Genomic DNA, 21,007 nt, shown 5'->3' on the forward strand with positions numbered 1-21,007 from the left:
ATGCACTGCTGAGTCTATTTCACCAATAGTCAGATTTATACATTTATTGTGCTTAAGGAAGATTTACCAAAACTGGTGCAAAGAAAAAAAAATGTAGAAGTTGTCAATAGAACGTCCTCAGATTTCAGGTTATTTTGTTGGAAAACGTTTTGAAACTTGGGAAAGAATTTGATTGGTCGTTACACCCACTTTTTCAGTGCATAAGTTTTGAGAGATCTCCGACATTGAACAGTTTAGCTTTACATCACATTTTATATGCAAAAAGTAATGTTTAGTCCTATGTAGTAGCAATAAAAAACATAGCAATTATTCTTACTTGACACTTTAAGGGGTTGCTCACTACTTTATTGATGACTTTTCTGCAGGTCAGCAATAACTGGCTGAGGTCTGACACCCAGAACCCCCATAATTCAGCTGTTCCCAGGTTGATTGGTGGCCAGATGTACATAGTAGATGGATATACATTGTACATCTGCAGCACGGCTTCCGTTCAGTTCAGTAGGAGCTGAGCTGCAGTACCTGCAGTGGCCACCAAGCAGTGTGATGGAGCTGTGCTGTTCCTGCTCTGTACACTGATTGAGCCACAGCCAAACAATGGGGGTGCTGGGTATCGGCCCACCACAGATCTGATGCCATCAGAATAGGTCACCAATTACAAACTAGTGGCAACCCCTTAAACCTAGCATAGGATTAGTTTCTGGGGTATGTTTACCCACTTCCGGTAAACGCTAGCGTGCTAGAAGCTGCTATATAAAAGTCCAGGACGGTAGTAGTGCTGGACATCTTGCAGCTGTCTGGCTTGACGATTATATTTTTTAGGATTGTTAGGTGACCTCAGGACCCACAGTGTAACACAGTGCATGAGGATTGCAGGAGAGCATGTCTGAGGCTTAAAGGGGTTGTCCAGCCTCAGGCTATGTGACTGCAGACTTGTGGATTCTCAGATCGCTTGCGCTCTGCACAGTGAGGATTCTCCGCTGCTGAATAGATGGGCGCTGCCTCTCTTGAAGCAAGTGTGCTGAGCGAGGCCGGACACACTGTAGTCGGAGCGTGGCTGGAAGGACGAAAATCGCCGACACTTCCAGTGCCGGCACCAGATAGTCCTCACAGCGTGCAGTGCGCGGGATGTGAGGATTCACAAGTCTGCAGTCAATATTGAGGAACTGCAGACTTGTAGCCTAAGGCTGGACAATCCCTTTAAACCCCTACGGAGCCACTGAACTGGTGCCTGAACGCAATGTGAAAGTACCCTTAGGAAAAACATTTCTCTGCCTGTTTAAAAACTTGTTTTACCTCACAGAAAGAATCCGCTGTGATCCCATACTGTCCTGTCTGTATACTCTCTTGCTTCCTCACCTGCCCATGAGCTGTGGTATCACCAGACCTGTACAGTCAGACACAGACATTACACAGGGGCACATTTTATAAGGTTATCTCAGGACAGGAATTTTTTTTTTTAACATATTCAATTGTGGAACCTATTTTTTTTCTAAGATTAAAATGTACTTTGTTTTTGGAAAATCCCTTTAGGGTACGTTCACACGATCCTGAATTCCCTGCGGATTTTTCAGGTCCTTTTTTGGAAAATCCGCAGTGCAAAATCAGTGCATTTTGCACTGCGGATTTTCATGCGTTTTCTTCTGCGGATTCCTCTGCGGGTTTTCACCTGCACTTTCCCATTGGTGCAGTCGGAAACCCGCTGTGGAATCCGCAGAAAGAATTGACATGGTACTTCTTTTTTTCCGCAGCGTTTCCGTGCGTTTTTTTCCGGGAAATTCAGGATCATGTGCACAGCGGGTTTCGTTTTCCATAGGGTTACATTGTACTGTACACCACATGGAAAACGGCTGCGGATCCGCAACGGCAAATCCGCTGCGGATCCGCAGCAAAAACCGCACCGTGTGAACGTAGCCTAAGTTAGAGTTCTTGAGATTGGAGTTCATGGTCTGAAGTATGACGGTCACAGTGTCTTTATGGTTTTTATTTAGGCCCAGTACACTCTACATTTGGCGTATCCTCCGTGAGCGGCTCCCAGCTTGTATGTGACCTGTATCCATAGATCTCCATTCACATCATAGAGGTTGACAGGTTTCCCTTTTGGCTGTGTTGGGTCACTGTAGCATAAGTATTTTAGTGGTAGAGAATAGCTCAGTCAGCTACACTATCACGTGCCAAGGTACGGTATATGGTGATTCATATACAATGTTTTTCATATACAATGTGAACCTATCTGCGGTGTTTCTCGCTGTATGTGGATACACTGGGTTATGTTGCATCACTCCTGTAGGAATTATACGTAAGTAGCCTATTCATGCGTGTGCCGCCAATGTATGCGCTGAACGTGATATATATAATATAAGGCATGTCCGTTATTGCAGATGCTACTGCTCTCTGATCGGTAACTGAAATCACACCTAAGACTGCGGTCGACAAAAGTATTGCTTGGTCGCCATATGGACCACAGTGCGTGTCCTGACCTGAGCTAACTGCCACATGTGTACACGGCTCCTGCTCGGGTCAGGAGGCCTTAGGTCGGTCCGGTCATATATGGACCATATATGTTTGTGTCGACATAACCTGTCAATAGTGTGAACAGAGTCTGATATTCATGGTCCCATGAGTCCTACTCCTTCTGCTCCCTACCTGTATCGCTGGAAAGTGGTAGGGTACATTATATTCAATTGGGAATACAGAAGGAAAGTTTAGCATTTTTATTACACATGCACAGGAGAAGGTAATACAAAAGAAGAAAGACAAGAACAAGGATGGCCACAAATCCGATGACTGGAGCACATTGCAGAGGGCCATTCTCCAGGATGTCCACTCAGGCTTCCCGTGTGTTCTTATATAAGTATATGAGCTGTTAGATATATGACATATTTCTCATAATGAATGACTCGTTATCACACCATATGCAGCATTTCTGTTTCTTCTGATCAGTGATTATAACCTCGTCCTGTTATATCCTATTGTGTAAGTAAAACAATGCCTCAATGTCTCCGTATTTCACCAGTGCCAGTAGCCATTGTTATAGGATCTATATAACCTGAGCTACAATCAGAACATTCATTTTCTTTTATGTCCATGTTTCCAAACAGACAGATTTTAACACTTTGGTTTTGTATGTTTTTTCTTTTTTTTTTTTTTTTTTCTTTCTTTCTTTTTTTTTTTCTTTTCTCTTTTGTGTGATTATATGTGCATTATTAGATGACTAGCCTGGAAAAGGCAGATCTGTTACACATGCCTGAGTAAGGCACTGTTTGCCGTGCCACTAAGCCAGCCGTCAAGGGAAAGCCTACATGTGAGGATGAGCTCTCGGAGTCTGACTACCGAAGATGGACGCCCTGTCTCTGTGTGTTTTTGTTTTTATTTTATTTTTTTTGTTCTTTTTTTGTTCTTTTTTTTTTTTAATCCTTTCCAACCCCTTTTCTTTTACTTTGCTATTTTTATCCCTCTTCCTATTCATACCAGGTGTTTTGTTTATGTAAACTAGCCAATGTCTCGTGTGATTAATTTCTTTGTTGCCATAAATCATACCATCCGATTATCACCAGGGTTGGTATTATGAAATGCTGCTTCTACATGACGCTAGCGTCTTTGATTCTTCCTTATTCTGGTAGTTGCTGTGACTGCACCCCAGGATCGCCTATTGATTTAGAGTGGAAATGGTTTACCTATAGTTCTACTTGTTGTTTATTTTATTCATTTTTTTTTTACGGCTGTGTCTAATCCTGCTCTTAGAGCTAACTATTATATATGAATATTATATTCATTTATCAGATTTGTTTTGCAGCACATGGTTATATACTGTAGTATAGTTGGTATTTTTTCTTGTATTTTTGTACTAGTCTTTTATCATTTATTTATTTTATTTTTATTTACTCAGGTTAGTATGATTAGCACATACTTAATGGATTTTGAAGGCTAGTGGGTAGACTAGTCTCTGCTATAACCAGGAGCACATAAATGTCGTAGATTATCAACTTTAACCATAATTATGCACCTATAGAAGACTGGGACAGATACCAAGCAAAATGCACCAGAATTGTCTTTTTAAAGGCATTCTCCAGGAATATACTGTATGATGTTGGTAACCAGTCTTTAGGATTAAAAGCCAATGAATCTTGGGGGAAAACTTGGACTGTGCGTTGTTGTAATGGACCCAGTGCTTACATCCAGCCACCACTGGAGCTGCAAGCAGCCGATTGGTGGGGGGTGTTTTATTATCTGACCCCCAACTATTTGATATTGGCCACTTATCATAATGATAGGTCATCAATATCATATGCCTGGAAAACCCCTTTAAAACGAACCTGTCATCCGGATTTTCCTAAGTAAACTACAGGCACTATTAGGTTGGCGCCGTTATACTGACTATAATGATACCTGGGTTGATGAAATCCATCTTGTGGTTGTTGTTTAATCTATATTTGCAGTTAATGACATTCTCGTGCTTCGGGGCGGCCTGTGGGAGCCTTTGTGGTCCTCTGTTCCCATATTCATATTTATGGGCTAATATGACAGGTCACTGATCCCTCGCTCACCTGCCTCCTGCTTTAAATACTGTGTTAACTGTAAACTGCAAATACAGATTACACAACAACCACAAGACGGATTTCATCAACCCAAGTATCATTTTAGTCAGTATAACGGCGAAAACCACAGTGCCTGTAGTTTACTTAGCAAAATCCTGATGACAGGTTTGCTTAAGGCTGTGTGCACACGTTCCGGATTTTTCGTGTGTTTTTTCGCTATAAAACCGCAAAACAAACGCATCCATTAAGCATCCTATTAAATAGAATGCAATCCGCAATTTTTGTGCATACGTTGCGGTTTTTTTTCTGTGAATAAAACGCATCGTGGAAAAATGCAGCATGTTTATTAATTTTGCGGATTTCCCGCTATTTAATGCATTGGGAAGCTCTGGAACAAAGCGCGAAAATCCACGCTGAATTATCTCGGTTACTACCCAATTACGCTCAGATTACACCTTATCCAAGTATGTTCGCTCATCACTAGTCTCCACCCATCAAACCTGACTGACAGCTGCAGATTGTACTGAGCAGTGGGAGAGCTCAGTGGAAGGGAGGATGCTGTGGAACGGTCAGGAGGGTAATCAATTGTAGAGCAGGAAGGAGCAGTCACGTGTGTATTAAGCATGCAATGGTTGTAATGCTTCTTTTCACCTATGGAGGCACTGCAGAGAAATGGGACACTTGCTACTAAGATTACAGCTGATCACTTGATCCCAGCAGCGTGATGCCTTCTGATCAAATTATTTTTTAGAAACTCTTCTAACATAGAAAAGGGTAATGAAAAATATATACTTCCTTGAATACTTAAAAAAAATAAGGGAATGTTATTTGATGTAATCATATTTCTTTTTAAACTTAAAAAGTTTGAGCATTGTAAACGATCAGTGGGGTGCATGTTAGATTCTACTATTGCCTCATACAGACAACATATTTTTGTATCTTTTTTTTTAATCTGTGTTTTGAATGGAATTTACCCCACAAAAGCCTTTACGTTTAGTTGAAAAAAAAACAAAAAAAAACTGCCTTTACTCACACCATTTTTGTTACTGGCAGAACATTTCCCACTTGACTAAATAGGTTCCACTGCGCTTATTAGAGGGTTCACACCCCTGTTATAGCGAGAGGAAGCCACATCTGAGTATACAGATCCTTGTGTAGTGCCTAGAGATGTGGGGAATGTAGAATTCCATGCCGTCCAATGAAACAAATCGCCCTGTGATTCCGTGCCAGCTAGGAGGCAGGGGTCCTCCTTGTGCCACCACACCTTTAGGCCACGCGCATACTGCAGTGTCCGAGGGTCTGGTGTCCTTATGAGCTCTTTGTGTAGCTTGGAATACACAGTAATATATCGCATGAACAAAAACTTTTGTGCAACTAATTTTAGAGCTACAATGTTTTTTTTTTAATTGAAAAAAAAAAGCCAAATTACAAGCAAGTCATTTGCAAGTTGCAGTCACATGCGACTTGCATTAAAGTCTGTGGCAGGTGAGGCAGAAAATCGAGAACATTTGTGGCTTTATGTGAGTCACGGTAGGTTGCAGGTGAAAATCATGAGATGTAATGTCACAATAGGACACCGTGATCTCATTGATCCACAGCTCTGTTTTCCATGTAGTCTCAGCCTCCATGTTGCGTCCCAGTATGTACTGCACAGCATACCGTCCAGAGCGCTGTTTGCCAAGGGGATCAGAGGTCAGAGTGCCGCAGTCATTCCGGAATACCCTAACTATAAGAAAACCCCTTAATGGTTACATGCCCACATGGACACCCCCTAGTATAAAAATAATCTCAATGAAATCCACTCTTTACTTGGAGGATCTTGTAAAACCCCACTAACTTGTACAGCTCTGGCAAAAATTAAGAGACCACTGCAAAATGTTCAGTCTGATTTTTTTTCTCTCTTATCGGTTTACATTTTGAGTAAAATGTAAATTGTTCTTTTATTCTATAAAACTTCTGACAACACGTCTCCGAAATTCCAAGCAATACAGTTTGTATTTTTTTTTCTGACAAAGAAAAATGGTCAAAATATAAAAAAAAAAAAAAAAAAAAAAAAAAACCCACAGTGCTTTCAAACCTCAAATAATGCAAAGAAAACAAGAATCATTTAGAAACAACAATACTAATGTTTTAACTTGGGAAGAGTTCAGAAATCAATATGTTGTGGAATAACCATGATTTTTAATCACAGTTTTCATGTGTCTTGGCATGCTTTCTTTCTCACTGCTTCTGGCGCTTCTGACTATCCATCATCCTCTTGATTACATTCCACGCTTTGTTTGATGGCTTGTGACTATCCATCATCCTCTTGATTACATTCCAGAGGTTTTCAGTGGGGTTCAGGTCTGGAGATTGGGCTGCCCATGACAGGGTTTTGATGTGGTGGGCTCTTAATTTTTGCCAGAGCTGAATTTTGACGTGCTCTGTTGGCGATTTTTCCTTACATATGCCACATCAAAATTTAAAGGTATCATTATGGTATTTCCATCTCATAAAATGATGTCCGGTTCTTTAGGATCTAGGTGGGGGCCTATTGAGCATGAGAATGAAAGGAAACCATGTTTGCCCACACTGCTGTTTTCCCCGCAGGGAGCTGCACTAGAGCCACATTGCATTGAATGGGCCTGGCTGCATTTCCATGCACAGCATGTGAACGGGGGCATCTCCATGCACGGAAACCTGCGTCCCCTTCATTTTTAGCATCAGTAGGCATCTTAGCAGTCCAGCACTGTCACTTTATAAGATGGCCATACCCTTGTAGTGTAAATTACTTGTGTAATTATCAGTTACCAAGTTCTCTATTGAGCAGTTATTGCAGAGTTTAGGCTACTTAGTAATGTGTGTTATCCATATTGTGTCTGTGCCTAATGTTGCATCTCCCATGCTTTTTCTGGCTAGAAGACTTTGCTATAGTTCTGCAATGACTTCTGAAGCAATCTGCACGTCTCGGGGTATTGCGAATACTATGATCACTACTACTTCCTCTGTGGTAGGACTGCGCCCTTCCTTAGCTGGCTTGCATGGTGTTACCTAATCGCCCATAATCACACCGATGAGCACTAAATTCATATTGATTTGTATGGAAGTTTAATTCCCACGCTACTTTGCAGTCCAGTAACCTCAATAATAATCCTACTGAGAAGGGACCATTTATGAGGACTTGTATTTTATTCTCCCTGTTTTTTTTTGTTTAGTTTTTTTCTATTTGCTTTTATTATTTCTTTTGCTTCATTTTTATTTATTACATTTGGTAACTTGCATTTTTTTGGGGATTAAACTTTAAAAAATGTTCTTCTTTTCTGTATCTGATGTTCTGTGTGCTATTAGTGATGCAGCCAACACGAACGGTTGTCATGTGTAACACAACTTTCGATCAGCGTGAAAACAGCGCCCAGGAAAATGGCTCCATGCTTGATATCGTTTGGTTCATGAACCTTAAGTTTCCAGTACAGGTGACCCATAGCTCAAAGTGTTAAATACTTGTCTATTCAGTTTTGTAAGTAAAATTCCAGTTGATGAGATTTAGTGTTTTGAAGTTTTCCCTCACTTTTATTTTATTTCCTTGTAGATCAGGGTAATTACAGAAGAGGTGAAAATACCTTGAGTTTTTATTCTTTCTTGATAAGGAAATACTAGTTCTTTTCTTTTTTTTGCTTTTGTTTGGTTTATGTAGTGGTTTAAAATCAGAAATCTTAACGAAGCTGCAGATTTCCACATAATAACATTAAGATTGTTGCCTCTACAGGTAAAATACCTGAAGAAGCCAAGGCACTTTCTCTCTTGGCTCCAGCTCCAACATTATCCAGTCTTCTCCCTGGTGCAGGTCTGCTACCTATACCTACTCCTACACCTACTCCGTCTTCTCTGGCATCTGTGAGTATTATAGGACACTCTGAGAAGGTTTGAATGGCAGATTTGCTATATATGGAAAGTTTTTTTTTTTTAAATTTGACACTTGAATAATGTACAAAATCTGATTATTCAATATTTATTTAAGGCTTATTCCCCAAATCACAAAGTGGTCTTATAATAATGTACTCATATATTTATTCATTTGTGCCAATATAACTGGGCTTTTAATCTGCCCCATATTGCACATATCACCCCCCAAATAATGTCCCCCGGGCCCTATTTACCTTCTAGTTTCCATTTTAACTGTCCTGCAGTAGTTCCAGATGATCAAGTGCAATGAAGTCTTTCAGTTGGCACCCTGTCAGCATAGCCCTTAACTGGGACATGTCTAGAGCCGATCTTCTACTGTGTGTGCTGGTAACTAAGAGGAGTGACGTACCCCAGGATGGGCTATGTATAGGAGGTTGAGAGCATAGAAGGACTGAAATGAGTAATGCAGGATGGTGCTCTGTATAGATGGACTTAAAGGAGTAATATTCTACAGGGTGGGGTTGTACATACAAGGGGTGAGAGGAAAGAAATACTGCAGAATGCGGGCTGTGTATAGAAGGGCTAATTGGAGAGATGTTTTGCAGGATGGGGCTCTGTATAAAAGGGCTAAAAGGACAGATTTAATGCAGTATGGGGCTGTTTATTGAAGGCATGAAAGGAGAGAAAAACTGCAGGGTGGGGTTGTATATAGAGGGGCTGAAAGGAGGATATACTGCAGGAGGGGGCTTTATATATAGTGGCAGAAAGGAGAATATACTGTAGTATGGGGTTGTATATAGAGGGACCAAAAGGAGAAAAATACTGTAAGATGGGGGTGCATATAGAAGTATGAGAGGAGAGATGTTCTGCAGGATGGAGTGGGTATATAGAAGGGCTTATAGGAGTGATACACTGTAGGATAGGGCTGAGAGGAGTTAAACGGTTTGGTTCCTGCTGCTTCTAGGAGGTTAACGATGTGAAATTCCAAGTTCCACTCTTGATGCATATAGCAGAAGACCGTTTTTGAACATATGCATCAACAGATGAGGATTTTCAGTTTCACTTCACTGATAAATCAGCCATAGTCAATAAACACAGCTCTGCACTGCCTATCAGGAAGAGTACAGGAGAAATCAGCTACCAATTATGTAAAACCACACAATCAAAAAACAGAGCAAGGAATTGGACTACAGTGGCATGAAAAGTTTGGGCATTCCGTGGCAAAATTACTGTTATTGTGAACAGTTTAAGCAAGTTGAAGATGAAATGATCTCTAAAAGAGCTAAAGTTAAAGATGACAAATTTCCTTTGTATTTTAGCCCCCCCTCCAAAAAAAACCAAGCAAACAAACAACAACTCGTATTTCTTTACTTTTTAAAAAAAAATTCCAAACAGGAAAATGGGCCAATACAAAAGTGTGGGCACCTTTTGAGATTTGCGTGCTCCGATAACTTTGACCAATGTTTCAGACCTTAATTACCTGTTAGGGTTATAGCTTGTTCACTATCATCGTTAGGAAAGGCTAGGTGATGCAAGTTTCCCAGTTTTATAAAAACCCAGCTTCCTCTAACCTTGTGTCAGAAACAGAAGCCTTGGGTTCCTCTATGCAGCTGCCTAGCACTCTGAAAATGGCGAAGTTCCACTAAGCAAGAGAAGGCTATAAGAAGATAGTAAAGCGTTTTCAAGTTGCCCTTTCCTCATTTCAGTTGGAAATGTAATTAAGAAATGGCAGTTAACAGGAACAGTGGAGGTCAAAATAACGTCTGGAAGACCAACCAAAATTTCAGTGAGAGTTGCTCGTAGGATTGCTAGAGAGGCAAATCGGAACTCCCTGCTTGACTTCAGAAGACCTTCAGAAAGGTTTATCAGACTCTGGAGTTGTGGTATATTGTTCTACAGTTCACAGACCCCTGCACAAATATACCGTATTTTTCGTATTATAAGACTCACTTTTCCCCAAAAAATTTTTTGGGGAAAATGGGGGTGCATCTTATAAATCGAATATACCTTACCGGTCGTGGTGGAACAGGGTGCCAGGGTCGCTGCTGGAGGAGGCAAGAGTGTTGCATTGCTGCAGGCTGGGATGAGGGGGTGTTTGGAGGTGTGACACTGCAGATGTTCGGTGGTACGGGAGCACTGCCGGCATTTTGTGAAAGCCTGGGAGCCCCTCATTTCCATGGTTTACATTGCGGTGGACTCCGGGAAAATGGCTGCCGGAGGCAGCACATGCACAGATGGAGATCTCGGCACCAAGATCTTGGGAGATGAGATCTCGTGAACTCCTGGCTTTCACAAAATGTCGACTGAGCCCCCGCACCACCAAACACTCGCAGCGTCGCACATCCGAACACCCCTTTCTCCCATGCTGGGGTCTGCAGCATCGCCCCACTCCTGCCTCCGCCAGCAGCGACCCTGGGACCCCGTTTCACCGCAGCCACCACCCCCGGTAAGCAATAAGACACGTGGATTGTAAGAAGCACCACCATTTTATTAAAAAAAAGGTTTTTTTCCTATTTTTCTCCTCAAAATTTGGGTGCGTCTTATAATCCGGTGCGTTTTATAAACCGCAAAGTAAGGTAACCTTCATGGAAGAGTCATCAGAAGAAAACCTCTCCTGCATCTTCACCATAAAATTCTGCATCAGAAGTATGCAAAAGAACATCTAAACAAGCCTGATGCATTTTGGAAACCGAGTCCTGTGAACTAATGAGGTAAAAATAGAACTTTCTGGTATGATCAAAGGTTTGTGTGTAGAAAAAACAGCGCAGAATTTCAGGAAAAAAACATCTCGCCATCCATTAAAGAAGATGTCCACTACTAGGACAGCCCCTTCTCATACCCACACTTGGCCCTGATAAAACAGCTTATTCTCTCCCGTGCCGGCGCCGTTCCCGGCAGTCCACTGGCTCTCCCTGGTGCTCCTGTGCAGTCATTGTGACACGTTAGCCTGGCACTTAATCAGCACTGGTGCCGCTGGCACCCCCTTCTGTCAAATTGAAGAGGAGGAAGTCATAGATCAGCTGGAGCCCTGCCTACCTTTTCAAGTTCAAAATCCCTCAAACAAGAATTGAAAGACTCTTGTCTGGCTGCATAAAAGCGTTAAACTGATATTTGCAAAATTGGGTGCCACTAGGTAGTAACCATGTAGGGTGCTCCAACTTTTGCATCAGCCCACTTCCTTTTTGTAATTTTTAAAATTATATATATATATAGATGTTTTGGGGGGCAAAAGTGCAAAGCACAGCTAAAGTGCAAAGCAAATATGTAATCTTTATCCCTTTCAACCCTCAAGCCTGTTTTAACCTTCATGGCCAGGCCGAATTTAACAATTTTGACCAGTGTCACTTTCTGGTAATACCTCTGGAACACTTCAACGGATTCCACTGATTTTGAGATTGTTTTCTTCACGATGTAATTCATGATAGTGGTAAAATTTGTTCGATAAGACTTGTGTTTATTTGTGAGAAAAATTCGGAAATTGGACTAAAATTTAGACAATGCTGCAATTTTCATACTTTTAATTTGTATTCCCTTAAACCAGAGAGTTGCGTCACACAAAATAGTTGATAAATAACATTTCCCACATGTCTACTTTACATCAGCACAATTTTTGAAACATAATTTTCCCACATGTCCCCACATGTGAACCCATTTTGGAAACTTGATCTGTCATGAAACTTACCTAGATGTGTGATGAGCACTTTGAACCCTCAGGTGCTTCTCAGAAATGTATAACATTGAGCCGTGAAAACAAAAAAAAATCGAATTTTTTCCACATTTTTTTCTTTAGCTCCAATTTTTTATTTTCACAATTGTAACGAGAAATTGCACCATGCAGTTTGTTGTGCAACTTCTCCTGAGTACGCCGATACTCCATATGTTGGGGAAAACTGCTGTTTGGACACACAAGCAATCTCACATGGGAAGGAGCGCTATTTGACTTTTTGAATGCAAAATTTCCTGGAATCATTAGCGGATGCCATGTTCCGGTTGCAGAGCCCCTGATGTGCCTAAACAGTGGAAACCCCCTGACAAGTTACCCCATTTTGGAAACTAGACTCTTTAAGGAATGAATTTAGTTTTGTGTTGAATCTCCAGGTGCTTCACAGAAGTTTACAATGTAGAGCCATGAAAATGAAAACTCATATTTTCCCCACATAAATGATCTTTCAGCCCCAATTTTTTTATTTTCACAAGGGTAACAGGAGAAAATGGAACCCAAAATTTGTTGTGGTTGATCAATCTCTCCTGAGTACACAAATACCCCATATGTGGGGAAAAACTACTGTTGGGCGCACTGCAGGGCTTAGAAAAAGGAGGCGTGACGTTTTGGAACGCAGACTTTGATGGAATGGTCTGCGGCTATCATGTCCCATTTGGAGAGCCCCTAATGTGCCTAAATGAAGGACCTCATTTTTTAAACTTGACCCTTCAAGGAATTTATCTAGACTTGTGGTGAGCACCTTGAAGGCACAGGTGCTACATAGATTTTGAGCGGGCATCGCTCCTGGCAGTGAGTGCCGAGTATCAGCTGAAAAGCTGGCGATTTTGCGCACAAATCCTGTGCACACGAAAGTCGTGAAGCCGTTAACTTTAGTCCTTTTAGAGATAGTGCATCTTCAACTTGCTTCACAATAGCAGCCATTTTGACCAGGGGTGCTCAATCTTTTACATGCCACTGTATACTGATGTAGCTGGCAGATGGTAAGATCGGTCAGGCAGGATATCCTACCCTTAAGGTACCGTCACACTAGACGATATCGCTAGCGATCCGTGACGTTGCAGCGTCCTCGCTAGCGATATCGTCCAGTGTGACAGGCAGCAGCGATCAGGCCCCTGCTGTGCTGTCGCTGGTCGGGGAAGAAAGTCCAGAACTTTATTTCGTCGCTGGACTCCCCGTAGACATCGCTGAGTCGGCGTGTGTGACACCGATTCAGCGATGTCTTCGCTGGTAACCAGGGTAAACATCGGGTTACTAAGCGCAGGGCCGCGCTTAGTAACCCGATGTTTACCCTGGTTACCATCGTTAAAGTAAAAAAAAAAAAAAACGCTACATACTTACCTATCGCTGTCTGTCCTCGGCGCTCTGCTTCTCTGGTCTGGCTGTGAGCGCCGAGCAGCCGGAAAGCAGAGCGGTGACGTCACTGCTCTGCTTTCCGGCCGCTGTGCTCACAGCCAGACCAGAGAAGCAGAGCGCCGAGGACAGACAGCGGTAGGTAAGTATGTAGTGTTTGTTTTTTTTTACTTTAACGATGGTAACCAGGGTAAACATCGGGTTACTAAGCGCGGCCCTGCGCTTAGTTACCCGATGTTTACCCTGGTTACCGGGGACCTCGGGATCGTTGGTCGCTGGAGAGCTGTCTGTGTGACAGCTCTCCAGCGACCAAACAGCGACGCTGCAGCGATCCGGATCGTTGTCGGTATCGCTGCAGCGTCACTTAGTGTGACGATACCTTTAGATTAGCTTGATGGTAATTCAGAGGAGTAGACTACTCAGGAGCACACTAAAAAGGGTGGAGGGGCCTGCAGCACTGAAGAGAAAAAAGTGCTGCTGGGAAATTAATTTTAGCAAATAAGAAAGGGACTGGCCATTCATCTGTTTGAAGCTGAGTGCACAAATGGACAGATGAAGATGAAAAAAGACACAAAGGTACAAGAAAGAAACCGCAAGTGAGTTGCATGCAACAGAAAATCGAACACATTTGAAGATGTTTGTGCTTCAATTTCCCGGTAAGTTGCATGTCACAATACTAAATCTTTAGATGCAATGTGACACTCCTACCTTTTGTTTCTTCACTACTTGTCAGCAAATGCTTTGTTCACTTATTTGCATATCATCAGCTCGTAATTTATCTGATCTTAGGTTCTGCGAAGAGAGAAATTGGACGTACCACTGGTAAGTAAAACTAAAAGCTAAAGTTTGAGTATGTTCAGACAGTATTTTTTATGTGGATTCTACTCCATAGCCACAATCAAAATCCGCTTAAAAAACTCATTGAGAAAACCTCCTATTTTCAAAGAGAAAATGCACATGGTGCTCTTTTTCTAAATCTATTTTTCAGCTTAAAAATACATGTCAATTCTTGAGGGCTTTCTCTATGGAAACCGCACCAAATTTGACACAAAAGTGTGTTAACATCCACGCCAAAAACAGCATTGGATTTTTTAGCCAGTAAATCCCTATGGAAACAATTCTTATGTCAACATACTCAAATTGTTATTACGATTAAAGGAATTTTCCTCTTCTCCAAAACCATCTCTTTCGCTGATCATCGGATTACTGTGGTTACAACTGTGGATTCCTTTGGCTAGTGATTACCATGATTTACTACTATCTTTCTTGAAGCCTAAGCTCTAAATAAAAAAATAAAATAAAAAAAAAAGTGACTTTCCTCAAATTACAGATGAAACCATTGCTTCTTTTACCGATTGAGTAACCTGACTTTTCATTTTGTTTGTAGCTCACTGTCCCATTCACCACTTTGGCAGCGACATTACCAACACCACTGGAACCAGTTATTCCGGCTCTTGCACCAGTTCTTCCAGCTCTAGCACCTGCCGTATCTTCACTTTCTGATTTACAGCAGCCACCTTTAATGGGAAACGTTGACCCCACAAAGGTTGATGAAATCAGGAGAACGATTTATGTTGGAAACCTAAATTCCCAGGTAGTCAGTTTCTCAAATTGTTTTGCAGCACCTTACACTAGCTACAAAAGATCTCATTATTTTTCATTAAGCCAGGAAATACAAATGGCTGAATAAAAATAATAAATGATGTCCCCATCCACTCACGATGCAAATAAATGTAAATAAACATCAATGTTTATTGATTCATCAGGTCACTACCTTCCATTGCTCCATGGTCCAGTTTTGATGCTCATGTGCCTAGTGTGCACTTTTGGCAGTGGACGGGTTAACTCTGGCTTTAGTCTTCCATCATGCAACTTCATTCTCACTGTGTGTTCTGATATCTATCTATCATAGTTAACAATCATTTTTAGCAATTTGCTACAGTTCGGGTTAAGCTTTGTTTCCCACATCCATTAATAAGCCTTCGGTGCCTATGACCCTGTTGTTTCACTTATACTTTTGCTAGGAACTAACCACTGCCTAGGGATCAACCTACAAGAACTGCTGTTTTCGAGATGCTCTGACCCGGTCGTTCAGCTATCACCTTATTATTATTATTATTATTATTATTATACTGTAAAAGCTTGATTTCATTAGTAACTGACATGCACGTTTATGATTTTCTTGATTTTTCCATGTTTTTCAGACGGCTACAGCAGAACAGCTACTAGAGTTTTTTAAACCAGTAGGAGATGTCAGATTTGTCCGGATGGCTGGAGATGAAACACAGCCGACTCGTTTTGCTTTCGTAGAATTCTCTGACCAGAACTCCGTGATAAGGGCCTTGACATTCAATGGCGTTATGTTTGGTGATAGACCTCTGAAGTAAGTAGAAGTAATCTAAATAGTTTTTCCTATCTTGACATGTAACGTGAATTTAAGGCTCAGTTCACATATTTGTTTTATACTATCCATCAAGAGGATTCCAGCATTTTTTTTTGTTTGCAAAGATTATTGCAGATTACAGTATTATTAATGACGTCAGAAAAAGCTGAATCCTTACTGAAACTGGGCATAGCTGTTATAGCCATGTTAAGAACAAAGTCGTAATGTGTGAACATAGATTAAAGTGCAGATATTACTACTATGTGGAGATGCTGTCAGCCCAAACTTTCAGTTTTATCTAAGCACAAAGAATTGTATAGGAAATAGTACCTATAAAAATTGCACTCCGGTTGCTGCCTGGGTTCTGCAGAATCTGAATTTCAAAGGGGTTGTCTCCGGATCTAACTTTAGGAACGCATCACTCCTCTTCCTCTCAGCCTCCTGCTTTGCTGTGGACAGTGCACACTTGAAAATTTACAGTTCAGACTAGCAGCATGGACATGCTGCTGGTCTGATCTGTGCTGTCACCCCGTCTGCTAACAGAGACATCTTTGCCTCTGCTGCATGGGGGAAGTGTAGGAGGACTGAGTCTGGTCATAGCAAGCAATTCGGCCAGCTTCAGAGTAGCGGAAGCAAACTGTAAAGCATAGAGCCCGATCAAGCCGCATGCTGTTTGCCTAGGTAGCCGTCCATGTTGGAACTGCATTGTAGCCAGTAATTTTGGCAATGAGCTGTAAACTAAAATTAATCTGTATTTCAGTAGTAATGAGCGAGTGTACTCGTTGCTCGGGTGATTTCTTGTAACTGCTCGGAGATCTAGTTTTCATATCGGCAGCTGAATGATTTACAGCTGCTAGCCAGCTTGAGTATATGTGGGGTTTGCCTGGTTACTAGGGAATCCCCACATGTGTTCAAGCTGGCTAGTAGCTGTAAATCATGCTGCTGAGGCGATGAAAACTAAATCTCCGAGCAGTTACAAATACTCGGAGACCACCCGAGCAATGAGTACACTCGCTCATCACTATTCTTGAGGATAGAGAGTATTTTTAACCCCTTCATGACACGTGATGTACCTGTACGTCATGGTTGAGCAGGGGTTCCCGACTAACGACGTATAGGTATATCATGGCAATCATGCCCAGCACAGGAGCTGTGCATACTCAATGGGTGCTGGGAGCTTGACTTAAGTAATGGCTGAGCTTCGGCAGTTTCAGCCGGGAGTGTTGCCTGCATATCTTCGTCTGTTTAACCCAATATCGATTGCAAGATTTAGGAGGCATTATATCAGTGATCAGAGTAATAAAAGGTAGTTCCCAAAGAGGGACTAATTAAACATTTTTTAAAATATATTATACCAATAAATACGAATATTTATTTAGACACTTATTTGGTATCACTGTGTTCGGAACTAACTGATTTCTAAAACTGTCACGCTATTTAACCCCTTCAGAAAACTCACCAAAAACAAAAAGTGGAATGAAAAATGATCAAAAAGTTGAATGTAAATTATAATGGTATAGCTGAAAACAAGCCCTAATAGAGCTCCATCAGCTGAGACCTAATAAAGCTGTAGCTCTCAGACTAAAGCAATGCAAAAACTATTCTTGTACCTGTAAAATAGTTTTTATTGTGTAAAAGCACAAAAACATTCTGAATGTGGTATTGCTGTAATCGTACTGCCCCGGGGAATATAGCAGTCGTATCACTTTTACCACACGGTGAACTGCATAAACAAAAAAGGAATATTTCTGAATTGCTGCTTTGTTCCTTCTGCCTCCCAAAAATTGGAACAGAAATTGGTCAAAAAATTTTATGCCTAAAAATTATTTGCCTTAGAATGGAAAATGGTACCAATAAAAATGTCAACTCGTTCTGCAAAAAGCAAGCCCAAATATGAGTCTGTCAGCAGTAATATAAGAGAATTGTATATCTCAAATATGGCGATGCAAAAACTTGCTTTTATAAAAAAAAAAAAAACATTTGATAGTGTGTCAGCAGCCAAATATAAAAAACTGATATGAATCTGTTATTGCTGTAATAGCACTGACCCGAAGAATGAAGTCATCTAATCATACCCACGAGGAAAGGCGTAAAAAACAAAGCCAATTCTTCACCTGCGGTTGATTTGTTCATTTTGCATCCCAATCATGGGCTCACAATTATCCTGTGCTGAGCGCTTACACCGGGGTTTCCGTGTAAATCTCTGAAATACGTGATTCAAGCCGTACCTCTGGTGGAAGATTCACTATAATGAAGCAGATGGAGGCACTGTGGACACTGGCCTATGATCCAACAGTGTCCGTCTTTTTGGGTGTGCATAAAAGTGCGGTCGGCCACAGTTTTATGCAATTCAGAAAAGAAGGACACCGCTGAAGAGAGGCCAGACGAGTCCAGAGTAAAATAGATCCTTCGGATTTCTTCTGAATCACGTCATTCAGAGATTTACTTGTGCGAATTCACAAGTTTGCAGTCATATAGAGTGACTGCAGACTTTTAGATCAAACCTGTACAACCCCTTCAAGTGGCAATTTTCCTATAGGGGCTAAATCCCCTGGAAAGCTTGCATATGTGAGTTTGGGCTAACAGACTCCATTTGAGTACATATTTCTTATTGCAAGCTTATGTAAGCTTTAGTGACCCATGCTCAACACCAGAGCTGCCACCACGAATTTCAGGGCCCCCTTGAGACTCTGCCCAGGCTCCACCCCAGGTCCGCTTCCACCACTTGACCCTTCCACAGTCCCACCACCCACTCTTGGAAAAACTCCACTTCTGCACTGCAGTCTCCTCAAAAACACATTAACAGTTCCTAGCAAACACCATATCACATACATAGTAGTCAGCTTTTTTTTGGCCAAAAGATTTTTTAAGCGTGCAACCACAACAAGGTAGACTCTTTCAGCAGGGCTCTACTCTACTCTAGCCTATTAGACTTTTCTTATCATTTCCAATACTTTTTTTATTTTTAGGGTATATTTTTATTTATTTTTCTTCAACCGAATGTGTCACAAACCTTTAAAATGACGAAAAATACCACATACAAGGTACAAATACCACCACACCATGATCAGACCACATATTACTACCACATAGTGATCAAATAATACAACATACAAGGAACAAATACCACTACACCATGACCAGACCACATATTACCACCACTTAGTGACCAAATAATACCACATACAAGGAACAAATACCACCACAGCATGACCGGACCACATGTTACCACCACATAGTGACCGAATACTACAATGCTGATGATAACAAAAAAAAAATACTAATATTACCATAAGTGCCATTATACACAGGAGCTCTGCAGGAGCTCTGCACGTAGTACACAGTGTATAGTGTCAGTGTACAGGTAGCACACTGACTCACCTGTGACGTCTCTAGTTGGTCTTTGATCTTCGCTTTTTCTTCATCCAGCGCAGACCGCCATAACTTCTTAAAACCAGGAATCGTCTCTGCAGAAAATAAGTTTATCTAGAGCACCGCTACCAGAGCACATTCTCCAACTTCTACCCTACGTCAGATGAAAAAAGTGACATAGTGCCGCCTTCCACAGTAACAGGACCCCCTCCCTATTGAAAACAGCATCCTTTAAAATAAAATCATCACAACATTAATAATATCCCTTAATTAGCCCCTACATTTATAGGCTAATGTCCCACATCCTGGCCCCCATTTGTCCCACATCCTGTACCCCACGTGTCTCATTTCTGGCCCCCATATAAACATTATATACGTTATACATATACACATACATATAAGTCCATGAATAAGGCCATGTGCACACGTTGCGGATTCCATTGCGGATTTTTCCGCAGCGGATTTGATTAAATCCGCAGTGCAAAAAGTACTGCGGATTTATCGCGGTTTTTTTGTGCGGTTTCCACTGTGGTTTTAGACACCTGCGGATTTTTAATATGGAGCAGGCGCCAAACCGCTGCGGATTCCGCACAAAGAATTGACATCCTGTGGAAAATAAACCGCAGCGTTTCAGCGCGTTTTTTTCCGCAGCATGTGCACAGCGGTTTTTGTTTTCCATAGGTTAACATTGTACTGTACACCGCATGGAAAACTGCCGCAACGTGTGCACATGGCCTTACCTAAACCACATAGTTCACACTCCATTTCAAATTGTTTAAGAGAAACCAAACAGGAAACATAGAATGTATATTGAAACAGCAAAATTGTATTAATTCATAAACAAATGGATAAAAAATGGATGCCTTATGTCAGACTAAAAAAGGCAGAGCAACAGACTAGCAACCTGTACTAGGTTAAAAATATAGGATAAACATGTCTCTCACAGGTGAAGTTTACCTACGATAAAAATTACAGACCTCTACATTCTCTGCAGGTGAGAAAACTTGCAAAATCGGCAGTGAATCAAATACTTATTTTCCCCACTTTGCATACACATCATACAAGCACATGACCTGCACATATACACATTATATACATACAGTTGTGGGCAAAAGTATTGACACCCCTGCAATTCTGTCATATAATACTCAGTTTCTTTCTGAAAATGATTGCAATCACAAATTCTTTGGTATTATTATCTTCATTTAATTTGTCTTCAATGAAAAAACACAAAAAGAATTGTCCTAAAGCCAAATTGGATATAATTCCACACCAAACATAAAAAAGGGGGTGGACAAAAGTATTGGCACTGTTCGAAAAATCATGTGATGCTTCTCTAATTTGTGTAATTAACAGCACCTGTAACTTACCTGTGGCACCTAACAGGTGTTGGCAATAACTAAATCACACTTGCAGCCAGTTGACATGGATTAACCCCTTCCCGACCTGTGGCACAGCGTATGCGTCATGAAAGTCGGTGCCAATCCGACCTGTGATGCATATGCTGTGTCACAGAATGATCGCGTCCCTGCAGATCGGGTGAAAGGGTTAACTCCAGTTTCACCCGATCTGCAGGGACAGGGGGAGTGGTAGTACAGCCCGGGGGGGAGGGGGGGGTGGCTTCACCCCCCTGTGGCTCCGATCGCTCCGATTGGCTGTTAAAAGTGAAACTGCCAATCAGAGCGATTTGTAATATTTCACGTATTAAAACTGGTGAAATATTACAATCCAGCCATGGCCGATGCTGCAATATCATCGGCC

The 21,007-nt window shown here is 41.5% G+C and overlaps 1 protein-coding gene across 3 annotated transcripts in view; it reads left to right on the forward strand.

Annotated features, from left to right (window-relative positions):
* SREK1 (splicing regulatory glutamic acid and lysine rich protein 1) overlaps positions 1-21,007 on the forward strand; it is a 117,938-nt gene that overhangs the window by 8,935 nt on the left and 87,996 nt on the right. For all 3 annotated transcript variants that reach the window (XM_069749578.1, XM_069749593.1, XM_069749584.1), the window contains exons 3-6: positions 8,281-8,408; positions 14,281-14,313; positions 14,879-15,085; positions 15,696-15,874. In XM_069749578.1, the coding sequence (XP_069605679.1) occupies positions 8,281-8,408; positions 14,281-14,313; positions 14,879-15,085; positions 15,696-15,874 (547 nt within the window). The remainder of the gene's footprint in view (positions 1-8,280; positions 8,409-14,280; positions 14,314-14,878; positions 15,086-15,695; positions 15,875-21,007) is intronic.

The sequence above is a fragment of the Ranitomeya imitator genome, chromosome 1 (assembly GCF_032444005.1).
Source record: "Ranitomeya imitator isolate aRanImi1 chromosome 1, aRanImi1.pri, whole genome shotgun sequence".
NCBI lineage: Eukaryota > Metazoa > Chordata > Amphibia > Anura > Dendrobatidae > Ranitomeya > Ranitomeya imitator.